At 46.3% G+C, this 14,000-nt stretch overlaps 1 protein-coding gene across 1 annotated transcript in view; it reads left to right on the top strand.

Annotated features, from left to right (window-relative positions):
• jupb (junction plakoglobin b) overlaps positions 1-14,000 on the top strand; it is a 325,763-nt gene that overhangs the window by 149,871 nt on the left and 161,892 nt on the right. Inside the window, exon 5 of the mRNA XM_034190543.1 lies at positions 13,305-13,543. Coding sequence (XP_034046434.1) covers positions 13,305-13,543 — 239 coding nt within the window. The remainder of the gene's footprint in view (positions 1-13,304; positions 13,544-14,000) is intronic.

Raw genomic sequence — 14,000 nt, 5'->3', positions numbered from 1 at the left:
AGGAGCAGCGGCTCGACTCTGAGCTCCTCCCGAGTGACCGAGCTCCTCACCCTATCTCTAAGGGAGCGCCCAGCCACCCTGAGGAGGAAACTCATCTCGGCTGCTTGTACTCGCGATCTTGTTCTTTCGGTCATGAGCCAAATCTCATGACCATAGGTGAGGATCAGAACGTAGATCGATCGGTAAAACGAGAGCTTTGCCCCCCTACTCAGCTCTCTCTTCACCACGACGGTCCAATACAGCAACCGCATCACTGCAGATGCTGCACTGATCCGTCTATCGATCTCACGCTCCATCCGTCCCTCACTCGTGAACAAGACCCCGAGATACTTAAACTCCTCCACTTGAGGCAAGGACACTCCACCGACCTGAAGAGGGCAAAGCACCTTTTTCCGGTCGAGAACCATGGCCTCGAATTTAGAGGTGCTGACTTTCATCCCGGACGCTTCACACTCGGCTGCAAACCGCCCCAGTGCACGCTGAAGGTCCTGATTTGACGAAGCCAACAGAACCACATCGTCCACAAACAGCAGAGACGAGATTCTGTGGTTCCCAAACCAGACCCCCTCTACACCCTGGCTGCGCCTAGAAATTCTGTCCATAAAAATAATGAACAGAACCGGTGACAAAGGGCAGCCCTGGCGGAGGCCAACGTGCACTGGAAACAGGTTTGACTTACTACTGGCAATGCGAACCAAGCTCCTGCTGCGGTCGTACAGGGACCGGATAGCCCTTAGCAAAGGACACTGGACCCCGTACTCCCGGAGCACTCCCCACAGGGTGCCCCGAGGGACACGGTCGAACGCCTTCTCCAGATCCACAAAACACATGTGGACTGGTTGGGCGAACTCCCATGAACCGACGAGCACCCGATGGAGCGTGTAGAGCTGGTCCAGTGTGCTGCGACCAGGATGAAAACCACACTTCTCCTCCTGAATCCGAGGTTTGACCATTGGTCGAATTCTCCTCTCCAGTACTCTGGAATAGACCTTACCGGGGAGGCTGAGGAGTGTGATTCCCCTATAGTTGGAACACACCCTCTGGTCCCCCTTCTTAAACAGAGGGATCACCACCCCGATCTGCCAATCCAGATGTTGCAGAGGCATGTCAGCCAAGACAGTCCCACAACATCCAGAGACTTAAGGTACTCAGGACGGATTTCATCCACCCCAGGAGCCTTGCCACCGAGGAGCTTTCTAACCACCTCAGTGACTTCGGCCTGGGTAATGGATGAGTCCACCTCTGAGTCCCCAGTCTCTGCTTCCTCTTCGGAAGACGTGACGATGGGATTGAGGAGATCCTCGAAGTACTCCTTCCACCGCCCGACAACATCCCCACTCAGGGTCAACAGCTCCCCACCCTCACCATAAACAGTGCTGGTGGAGAGCTACTTCCGCCTCCTGAGGCGTTGGATGGTTTACCAGAATCTCTTCGAGGCCGACCGATAGTCCTCCTCCATAGCCTCCCCGAACTCCTCCCAGACCCGAGTTTTTGCCTCTGCGATCACACGGGCTGCGGCACGCTTGGCCTACCGGTACCTGTCAGCTGCCTCTGGGGTCCCACCTACCAACAAAGATAAGTAGGACTCCTTCTTCAGCTTGATGGCATCCCTTACTTCCGGTGTCCACCACCAGGTTCGGGGATTGCCGCCGCGACAGGCACCAGAGACCTTGCGACCACAGCTACGAGCGGCCGCATCGACAATGGAGGTGGAGAACATGGTCCACTCGGACTCCATGTCTCCAACCTCCCCCGGGATCTGGGAGAAGCTCTCCCGGAGGTGGGAGTTGAAGACCTCGCTGACAGAGGGTTCCGCCAGTCGTTCCCAGCAGACCCTCACGATACGTTTGGGCCTGCCAGGTCTGACCGGCTTCCTCCCCTCCCAGCGGATCCAACTCAGCACTAGGTGGTGATCGGTCGACAGCTCTGCCCCTCTCTTCACTCGAGTGTACGAGACACGTGGACAAAGGTCAGATGATACGACTACAAAGTCAATCATCGACCTCCAGCTCAGGGTGTCCTGGTGCCACGTGCACTTATGGACACCCTTTTGCTCGAACATGGTGTTCGTGATGGACAAACTGTGACTAGTACAGACGTCCAACAACTGAACACCACTCGGGTTCAGATCGGGGAGGCCGTGCTTCCCGATCACTCCCCTCCAGGTCTCACTTTCGCCGCCCACGTGGGCGTTGAAATCCCCCAGGAGAACAATGGAGTCCCCAGTCAGAGCGCTATCTAGTACCCCTCCCAGGGACTCCAGGAAGGTCGGGTACTCTGCACAGCTGCTCGGCCCATAGGCCGAAACAACGGTGAGAGACCTGTCCCCGATCCGAAGGCGTAGGGACGTGACCCTCTCGTTCACCGGAGTGAACTCCAACACATGGCGACTGACCTGGGGAGCAATAAGCAATGAGCAATGTGAAGAAATATATTATATTATATATATAATGTAGAAAACCACTGAACAGTGCTGTGCTTTTTCTTTAAGGACGGATTACTTGATAGTTAAAAAAATTAAAGTTATTTAAAGTTGAGATTTTTCTTCGAGTCACAACAGTAACAGTTAAAAACTGTGTAGTGTCATTTGGTAATAAATAAAAATACATTGAACAGTTTACATATATAAAATGGTCACTCAGCTTGACTGAGTTATTTTGCAGCTAAAAGCTAAGCTAAAGTTAGCCAATAAATTGTCAGCAGTACAGTAATGTCACATTTTATTCTCACTTCAGACAACATTTATTTATAAAGTGTTTTACAGCACCGACTGGTGTCCAAAGTGCTTAACATTAAAAACACATTCACAAAATAAAACACATAGAATAAAATTTTAAAACACATAAAAAAAATTTGACAAATTTGCAGAAGCTCCGTTGCTCAAACTGGGTGTGTGTTTATATCCAAAAGTGAAGAATTTCAGATTGAGTCTGTCTGCTCTCTGATCGCATCTCTGCCCTGAACAGCGGCCCCTTTAACTTGGCCTCACTCCAAAGAGTCTCTGAAAAAATCTTCTTCCAGCAGGCTGATGTCCGTCACTTGTTCTTCTGATTTTTTTCCTCTTAATATTGTGGTTATGACTGGCAGACTGAGTGTTTCACTTTTTCTGTCACAAATCCAGGATTGTGCTTGTTTACAGACAGATCGCGACGTAGAAATCTCCGCCCCCTCAAATTTGTTCAGTGTTAAAGGATTTTTCCAATTTTCCAAGATTTTTCCTGACTTTGACCTATAACCTTGAAATAATCTTCAGTAATTTTTCATAACAATATATGAAAAATTGTGATATATATATATATATATATATATATATATATATATGCATGAGTTTTTTCATGCCTGTCGGTTGCGTCATTCGCCTGTGAGCAGGCTTTGAGTGAGCACTGGTCCTCCCCCCTTGTCGGATTTTCATTGTGAGGAAAATGTCCGAACGGCTGGAGCAGCGCTGCATCAAATTTTTCCAGAAACTGTGAGAGACAGCCAGGTGGACACCATTCGGAAAATTCAGATGGCTTTCAGGGACGATTTTATGGGCATCACACAGATTAAGGAGTGGTACAGCCGGTTTAAAGACGGTGCACAATGGCGGAGGGTGCGCTGCGCCCCAGAGCGGCGATCGACAGACTGAAACGACCAGATCATTTCCAAACTGAATGCTGTGTTGATCCGGGACATCGTCTGACTACCAGAGAAATGGCAGAAAAGGTGGACATCAGCACTTTTCCGGCACATTCCACTGTTAAAGGAGATTTTGTCATGAAAACAGAAGCGGAGGAATTCGCCATGGAGCCGCTAATGGCGCGGAACGAAAGCACGTCCGTGTTGGTCTCACAGGACATGTGACATGCCCAGATCTTCGACAATTTCTCCGATACTCACTCGACTGAAAAGCCACCCAAAGCCGTCTGAATCTTCCAAATGGTGGAAGAGCTGGGCATGTCCTGTGAGATTTCCAACACGGAGGTGCTTTTTGTTCTGCGCCATTACACGGCTTCGTCCTGAAGCGCGAATTCCACCACGTCTTTCATTACAAAATCTCCTGTAACAGTGTAATGTGCCGAAAAAGTGCTATGTCCCCCTCTCTTGCCATTTCTCTCGTAGTCAGACGACGTCCCGCATCAACACAGCCTTCACTTTGGAAATGATCTGGTCGTTTCAGCCTGTCGATGGCCGCTCGAAGCGCGGTGCGCCCTCAGCCGCTGTGGGCCGTCTTTAATCCGGTTGTAATGCTCCTTAATCTGTGTGATGCCCATAAGATCTTCACCGAAAGCCATCTGAATTTTCCGAATGGTTTCCACCTGGCTGTCTCTCACAGTTTCTGAAAAAATTTTGATGCAGCCATTTTCCTGACAATGAAAATCCGCTGAGGGGGCTGGACCACTCCTCCCACAAAGTGTGCTCACAGGCGAATGACGCAACGAAGGTTCAAGCTTGGTTGATGCAATCACACGTGATTCAAATCCATATAGTTTTTGCAAAAAATAAAAAGGTTGGATACTTTTCTAACAGACCTCATGTATATATATATATATATATATATATATATATATATATATATATATATATATATATATTTTTTTTTTTCCCCCCTGTCTGCATATATAGTAATACATCAATACCCATATATGCAATTTATTCTTGCAAGACAGAAGGTATGTAGTGTGTGAGTGAATGTGGTGTGTGTGACCCCCATCCACCCTTCCCGATCAATTCAATTCAATTTTTTTTATATAGCGCCAAATCAATCAATCAATCAATTCAATCAATCAATTTTTTTATATAGCGCCAAATCACAACAAACAGTTGCCCCAAGGCGCTTTATATTGTAAGGCAAGGCCATACAATAATTATGTAAAACCCCAACGGTCAAAACGACCCCCTGTGAGCAAGCACTTGGCTACAGTGGGAAGGAAAAACTCCCTTTTAACAGGAAGAAACCTCCAGCAGAACCAGGCTCAGGGAGGGGCAGTCTTCTGCTGGGACTGGTTGGGGCTGAGGGAGAGAACCAGGAAAAAGACATGCTGTGGAGGGGAGCAGAGATTGATCACTAATGATTAAATGCAGAGTGGTGCATACAGAGCAAAAAGAGAAAGAAACAGTGCATCATGGGAACCCCCCAGCAGTCTACATCTATAGCAGCATAACTAAGGGATGGTTCAGGGTCACCTGATCCAGCCCTAACTATAAGCTTTAACAAAAAGGAAAGTTTTAAGCCTAATCTTAAAAGTAGAGAGGGTGTCTGTCTCCCTGATCTGAATTGGGAGCTGGTTCCACAGGAGAGGAGCCTGAAAGCTGAAGGCTCTCCCTCACATTATACTCTTACAAACCCTAGGAACTACAAGTAAGCCTGCAGTCTGAGAGCGAAGCGCTCTATTGGGGTGATATGGTACTACGAGGTCCCTAAGATAAGATGGGACCTGATTATTCAAAACCTTATAAGTAAGAAGAAGAATTTTAAATTCTATTCTAGAATTAACAGGAAGCCAATGAAGAGAGGCCAATATAGGTGAGATATGCTCTCTCCTTCTAGTCCCCGCTAGTACTCTAGCTGCAGCATTTTGAATTAACTGAAGGCTTTTTAGGGAACTTTTAGGACAACCTGATAATAATGAATTACAATAGTCCAGCCTAGAGGAAATAAATGCATGAATTAGTTTTTCAGCATCACTCTGAGACAAGACCTTTCTAATTTTAGAGATATTGCGTAAATGCAAAAAAGCAGTCCTACATATTTGTTTAATATGCGCTTTGAATGACATATCCTGATCAAAAATGACTCCAAGATTTCTCACAGTATTACTAGAGGTCAGGGTAATGCCATCCAGAGTAAGGATCTGGTTAGACACCATGTTTCTAAGATTTGTGAGGCCAAGTACAATAACTTCAGTTTTATCTGAGTTTAAAAGCAGGAAATTAGAGGTCATCCATGTCTTTATGTCTGTAAGACAATCCTGCAGTTTAGCTAATTGGTGTGTGTCCTCTGGCTTCATGGATAGATAAAGCTGGGTATCATCTGCGTAACAATGAAAATTTAAGCAATACCGTCTAATAATACTGCCTAAGGGAAGCATGTATAAAGTGAATAAAATTGGTCCTAGCACAGAACCTTGTGGAACGCCATAATTAACTTTAGTCTGTGAAGAAGATTCCCCATTTACATGAACAAATTGTAATCTATTAGACATATATGATTCAAACCACCGCAGCGCAGTGCCTTTAATACCTATGGCATGCTCTAATCTCTGTAATAAAATTTTATGGTCAACAGTATCAAAAGCAGCACTGAGGTCTAACAGAACAAGCACAGAGATGAGTCCACTGTCCGAGGCCATAAGAAGATCATTTGTAACCTTCACTAATTGTTGTGAAAGTGTAGGAACACAGACCCACAACAGGGGGCGCAAATGAACGGACAATGGAGGAATCAAATAACACTGTTTTTACTGTTGTGAAAACAGGCACAACAACACAGACGATTACAATATTGAGACTGAGTCCAATAACAATGGTGTCGTGTGGGCAGGCCCGACGATAGGAGACGTCTGTCCAAGTCGAACCGGAACCAACCCGATTTCCTCTGCCACCGAACCCCGGGAATACTGGAGCCGCCAAGTCCCGAATCCCCAGGTGGCCACTGCCTCCGCTCGTCGGATCCGGTACTGCTGGCAAGGAACAAAAACAGTCAGGTGTGGATGCGGCTGCACCCAGTAACACGGAGGGTGGAGAGTCCACCTCCACCTCTCGTTAACAATGATACAGGAGTGTAGGAAGGTGAGTACTTATCCAAAAGTTGTTCAGTAGTCAGCTGTCCTACAAATGCTCCACAAGAAATACAACAATGGTTAGTTATATGTATGGGCAGAGATTGTTACCTCTTTGGTCAAGCGATATCTCGGCAAATGAGGTGGAGATGCCATCCTGCTGATATACCTCCGTATTGATTGGGATCAGCTGTCTCCAGTGATGGATGACAGCTGTCGTCCTGGCTGCTCCCGTAAGGCGGCAGCGCCCTCCGGTGCCTGGAGCCCGCACTCCAGGCAGGGCGCCCTCTAGTGGTGGTGGGCCAGCAGTACCTCCTCTTCAGCGGCCCACACAACACTAATGCTGTTTCTGTACTATGATGAATTCTAAAACCTGACTGAAACTCTTCAAATAGACCATTCCTCTGCAGATGATCAGTTAGCTGTTTTACAACTACCCTTTCAAGAATTTTTGAGAGAAAAGGAAGGTTGGAGATTGGCCTATAATTAGCTAAGATAGCTGGGTCAAGTGATGGCTTTTTAAGTAATGGTTTAATTACTGCCACCTTAAAAGCTTGTGGTACATAGCCAACTAACAAAGATAGATTGATCATATTTAAGATCGAAGCATTAAATAATGGTAGGGCTTCCTTGAGCAGCCTGGTAAGAATGGGGTCTAATAGACATGTTGATGGTTTGGATGAAGTAACTAATGAAAATAACTCAGACAGAACAATCGGAGAGAAAGAGTCTAACCAAATACCGGCATCACTGAAAGCAGCCAAAGATAATGATACGTCTTTGGGATGGTTATGAGTAATTTTTTCTCTAATAGTTAAAATTTTGTTAGCAAAGAAAGTCATGAAGTCATTACTAGTTAAAGTTAATGGAATACTCAGCTCAACAGAGCTCTGACTCTTTGTCAGCCTGGCTACAGTGCTGAAAAGAAACCTGGGGTGTTGTGTGTTGGGGGGTGTGGCTGGACATTTTGGTGTTCTTTTCTTTTCTTTGCTCTCCAGGTGGCATGAGAACTGATTTGTCTGTGGAGAAGGTGCTGGCTGAAGAGTCCTTCACCCTCATCAACATCATGTGCAGCACCTGTGAATGGTGCTCACGTGCAGCCTTAAAGACTTTCAGCTGAAGCAGATAATTGGATGGCGTTCTGCATTTAAGTCATGTGTGATTCAAGCAGAACTGCCGGGAACTCGACCTTGTGATGTTCGTTTGTGAGACGCTGAGGACCGCGCCTGGGTTTGACACATCGAGCCCGTGAAGAAGGAAGGGTGAGGGACACATGCTGTCAGCACACATCAGAGGTGATTAAGTGTTTGACTAATTGTTGATAGTAACTTGGTATTTTGTTACGCAGTATATTTGAATTGTGATGAGAATTGTGCAGCTTGCTTCTCACTGCTGTGGCGTGCGGACAAGAGATCCTCCACCTGTTGTGAGAACCCGCTCATTAGCATAAAGCTTAAAATACAGACCTGAATGTGTTGCTGATAGTGTGTGTCTTTTGAAGGATATTAGTTGTAACTGCTGACTTACCTCACCTCTTCTATCCTTCGCAGAGAGTCGGTTTGTCGTGTCCACCTGGGGGGTGTTTGGCGGTAGTGGTGAGTCCTTGAGCGCCGGGCTTCGATCCTTTTGGGCACTGGAGAGCGTGCCAGCCTTCACTCCACCAGAAGGACGCTATTTTAGTTTTTACACTTTATTATGCACCAGCGGGGGAAATAAATAAATTGTTTTTGTTATTGGAACCGCTTTCTGGTTATTTTTAGCGCTGGGTTCCGTCTGACGCAGGTCCACTCCTCAACCCGCGTCGACACATAACACTGGGGTTATTCTTATTTTCTTCAATTAGTGATGAGTAGAAAGATGTCCTAGCTTTACGGAGGGCTTTTTTATAGAGCAACAGACTCTTTTTCCAGGCTAAGTGAAGATCTTCTAAATTAGTGAGACGCCATTTCCTCTCCAACTTACGGGTTATCTGCTTTAAGCTACGAGTTTGTGAGTTATACCACGGAGTCAGGCACTTCTGATTTAAAGCTCTCTTTTTCAGAGGAGCTACAGCATCCAAAGTTGTCTTCAATGAGGATGTAAAACTATTGACGAGATACTCTATCTCACTTACAGAGTTTAGGTAGCTACTCTGCACTGTGTTGGTATATGGCATTAGAGAACATAAAGAAGGAATCATATCCTTAAACCTAGTTACAGTGCTTTCTGAAAGACTTCTAGTGTAATGAAACTTATTCCCCACTGCTGGGTAGTCCATCAGAGTAAATGTAAATGTTATTAAGAAATGATCAGACAGAAGGGAGTTTTCAGGGAATACTGTTAAGTCTTCTATTTCCATACCATAAGTCAGAACAAGATCTAAGATATGATTAAAGTGGTGGGTGGACTCATTTACATTTTGAGCAAAGCCAATAGAGTCTAATAATAGATTAAATGCAGTGTTGAGGCTGTCATTCTCAGCATCTGTGTGGATGTTAAAATCGCCCACTATAATTATCTTATCTGAGCTAAGCACTAAGTCAGACAAAAGGTCTGAAAATTCACAGAGAAACTCACAGTAACGACCAGGTGGACGATAGATAATAACAAATAAAACTGGTTTTTGGGACTTCCAATTTGGATGGACAAGACTAAGAGTCAAGCTTTCAAATGAATTAAAGCTCTGTCTGGGTTTTTGATTAATTAATAAGCTGGAATGGAAGATTGCTGCTAATCCTCCGCCCCGGCCCGTGCTACGAGCATTCTGACAGTTAGTGTGACTCGGGGGTGTTGACTCATTTAAACTAACATATTCATCCTGCTGTAACCAGGTTTCTGTAAGGCAGAATAAATCAATTTGTTGATCAATTATTATATCATTTACCAACAGGGACTTAGAAGAGAGAGACCTAATGTTTAATAGACCACATTTAACTGTTTTAGTCTGTGGTGCAGTTGAAGGTGCTATATTATTTTTTCTTTTTGAATTTTTATGCTTAAATAGATTTTTGCTGGTTATTGGTGGTCTGGGAGCAGGCACCGTCTCTACGGGGATGGGGTAATGAGGGGATGGCAGGGGGAGAGAAGCTGCAGAGAGGTGTGTAAGACTACAACTCTGCTTCCTGGTCCCAACCCTGGATAGTCACGGTTTGGAGGATTTAAGAAAATTGGCCAGATTTCTAGAAATGAGAGCTGCTCCATCCAAAGTGGGATGGATGCCGTCTCTCCTAACAAGACCAGGTTTTCCCCAGAAGCTTTGCCAATTATCTATGAAGCCCACCTCATTTTTTGGACACCACTCAGACAGCCAGCAATTCAAGGAGAACATGCGGCTAAACATGTCACTCCCGGTCCGATTGGGGAGGGGCCCAGAGAAAACTACAGAGTCCGACATTGTTTTTGCAAAGTTACACACCGATTTAATGTTAATTTTAGTGACCTCCGATTGGCGTAACCGGGTGTCATTACTGCCGACGTGAATTACAATCTTACCAAATTTATGCTTAGCCTTAGCCAGCAGTTTCAAATTTCCTTCAATGTCGCCTGCTCTGGCCCCCGGAAGACAATTGACTATGGTTGCTGGTGTCGCTAACTTCACATTTCTCAAAACAGAGTCGCCAGTAACCAGCGTTTGATCCTCGGCGGGTGTGTCGTCGAGTGGGGAAAAAGGGTTAGAAATGTGAACGGGTTGGCGGTGTACACGGGGCTTCTGTTTAGGGCTACGCTTCCTCCTCACAGTCACCCAGTCGGCCTGCTTTCCCGGCTGCTCGGGATCTGCCAGAGGGGAACTAACGGCGGCTAAGCTACCTTGGTCCGCACCGACTACAGGGGCCTGGCTAGCTGTAGAATTTTCCACGGTGCGGAGCCGAGTCTCCAATTCGCCCAGCCTGGCCTCCAAAGCTATGAATAAGCTACACTTATTACAGGTACCATTACTGCTAAAGGAGGCCGAGGAATAACTAAACATTTCACACCCAGAGCAGAATAGTGCGGGAGAGACAGGAGAAGCCGCCATGCTAAATCGGCTAAGAGCTAGTAGCTGCGCTAAGCTAGGGGATTCCTAAAAACACGCAAAGTGAATAAAGCAGAAGGAGTGCTTTAGTTAAGGCACGTGACGATTACACTGTGAAACAAATCGCAATCTAGATAACTAGATCAATCTAACTGCGCAGATTAAACAGCTAACAGATACAGAAAAACACCGCTTTGCTCCGGAACAGGAAGTGATACAATACCGCAGTGAGAGCCAACCACCAGTAGAGGCAAGCCTACATCAGCCTACAACATCCTACTCAAAGCCAACCGACAACTTCTATCAGGAAGACAAAGATAAACAAACAAAGACAAAGAACGAGAGACAAGTGGTGAAGACAATAACTGACGTGAGACACAGAGGAGACGGGGCCCCAACCATACAACATACCAGGACAAACAACCACACATGAACAAACAATGACAGCAACAGTCTTTTGCCTAATTAGTGAGCATCCATACCCTAATCTAGAACACCGTAGTGTTAATCCCCTTAAGAGCACCCAAAAACTGAATTGTGGTGACGGCCACAAACATGCAACCAACCACACACAGAGACCAAGATCACAGCTAAATATCCGATCGCTACTGTGGCTGGTGTGTTGGGCCAAGACAAGAGTACAGAACCTTACTACACTCAACAAAAATATAAACGCAACACTTTTGGTTTTGCTCCCATTTTGTATGAGATGAACTCAAAGATCTAAAACTTTTTCCACATACACAATATCACCATTTCCCTCAAATATTGTTCACAAACCAGTCTAAATCTGTGATAGTGAGCACTTCTCCTTTGCTGAGATAATCCATCCCACGTCACAGGTGTGCCATATCAAAATGCTGATTAGACACCATGATTAGTGCACAGGTGTGCCTTAGACTGCCCACAATAAAAGGCCACTCTGAAAGGTGCAGTTTTATCACACAGCACAATGCCACAGATGTCGCAAGATTTGAGGGAGCGTGCAATTGGCATGCTGACAGCAGGAATGTCAACCAGAGCTGTTGCTCGCGTATTGAATGTTCATTTCTCTACCATAAGCCGTCTCCAAAGGCGTTTCAGAGAATTTGGCAGTACAGCCAACCAGCCTCACAACCGCAGACCACGTGTAACCACACCAGCCCAGGACCTCCACATCCAGCATGTTCACTTCCAAGATCGTCGGAGACCAGCCACTCGGACAGCTGCTGAAACAATCGGTTTGCATAACCAAAAATTTCTGCACAAACTGTCAGAAACCGTCTCAGGGAAGCTCATCTGCATGCTCGTCGTCCTCATCGGGGTCTCGGCCTGACTCCAGTTCGTCGTCGTAACCGACTTGAGTGGGCAAATGATCACATTCGCTGGTGTTTGGCACGTTGGAGAGGTGTTCTCTTCACGGATGATGCGAAGGAGATGTGTTGCACTGCATGAGGCAAATGGTGGTCACACCAGATACTGACTGGTGTCCCCCCCCCCCAATAAAACAAAACTGCACCTTTCAGAGTGGCCTTTTATTGTGAACAGTCTAAGGCACACCTGTGCACTAATCATGGTGTCTAATCAGCATCTTGATATGGCACACCTGTGAGGTGGGATGGATTATCTCAGCAAAGGAGAAGTGCTCACTATCACAGATTTAGACTGGTTTGTGAACAATATTTGAGGGAAATGGTGATAATGTGTATGTGGAAAAAGTTTTAGATCTTTGAGTTCATCTCATACAAAATGGGAGCAAAACCAAAAGTGTTGCGTTTATATTTTTGTTGAGTATATATGACATGGACCACTCCGGCACGTCATAAGCCACGCAGCCGGCCACGAGCGACGACGGAAATGGGTCCAGGACGCAGAGCCCTGGGGGAACCAGGAGAAAAGGGGCAGTGGAAGGGCATGGGGGCCAGGAAAGGCAGCCCCCAGAGCCACCGGGCAGCACAGCAAACCAACAGGGGAGCGGCCCGACGGCGCCGGAACGCACCCCCGACAGCAACCCCCTCCCCCACCCACCCACACACACACACACACACACACACACAGGGTCGCAGGGAGCCGCCCCACACCCAAGGGAAGCACACAGAGCGCCGGCATGGGCCCACTAATAGGGGGAGCCCCAGAACCAATTTCACTCCTCAAATATCAGTGTGTTCGTCTGCTGTATGATATATTTAACTGAAATTGCTGATCCAAACACCCAATTATTTATCAAGGAAAAATCATGGAAATCATCAGGGGTGACCAAACTTTTACATACAACTGTAACTACTTTAAGTTTCAAGTACGCTCAAAGAGCATGAAGTCTTGTGGGGTAATAACTAATCCTTCCTGCCTCTGCAACACGGACAATAATACTTTGATTAAACAGACAAAAGCTACATTTTAAGGCAGAATTATTTTTTCTTTCAACAGCCTGACAAAAAGTTCATGTGTGTGCAAATGGAGAAGTTGCAAACCTGTGTTGGTTTGCAGACCGTCACTGGTTGTGAATGTTTGTTTGCACATCCTTTTTTTCACAGACGTCAGAATGTATTTTAACCTTTTTTATAAATCTTTAGGTTGTGATAAACAAGGCAGCCATGATAGTCAACCAGCTGACCCGTAAGGAGGCCAGTCGGCGGGTGCTGGTGCAGTCTCCAGCCATCGTGGGCGCTGTGGTGCGTGCCATGACAGCCGCAGTCGACACTGAGACTGCTCGATGTGCGGCCAGCGTGCTGCACAGCCTGTCACACCAGAAGGAGGGGCTACTGGCCATATTCAAGTCTGGAGGGATCCCGGCATTGGTCCACATGCTGAGGTACAAACATGACAGTCACACTCATTTTATCTGTTTGTGACAACAAAGACCAACAGCAAGCCCAGTTTAGAACACAGCAGCCACATTTTCTCATTTTTGATTTAAACTTCATCCATGGTCCCTCCCACAGCTGGTTTCTGCTTTGGTTCTTCACTCAGAAAAACACACACAGTCAGACATGCTTCTGATGCTTTTAAGACTTAAGCAGCTCCAGCCATGGAACCACAAGACAGATGTGCAAGACACACAACCACCACTCAAACGGGCCCCATCTGTGAGGTACTGCAGTGACATGCTAATGTCAGGCATATTGGAACACATCACCTGTCTGTCAGTCTGCCACCGTATGATCTAGACATTTACAGTCTGTTACTTATTACTTGAAGCCCATAAGTTATTATGACATACTGTACACGTCTCTACAGCTTTCTGTCAGGTTCTGTGGCTTGGAGGAAGT

The sequence above is a fragment of the Thalassophryne amazonica genome, chromosome 16, assembly GCF_902500255.1.
Source record: "Thalassophryne amazonica chromosome 16, fThaAma1.1, whole genome shotgun sequence".
NCBI lineage: Eukaryota > Metazoa > Chordata > Actinopteri > Batrachoidiformes > Batrachoididae > Thalassophryne > Thalassophryne amazonica.
This window is presented reverse-complemented; position numbering and strand designations above follow the sequence as displayed.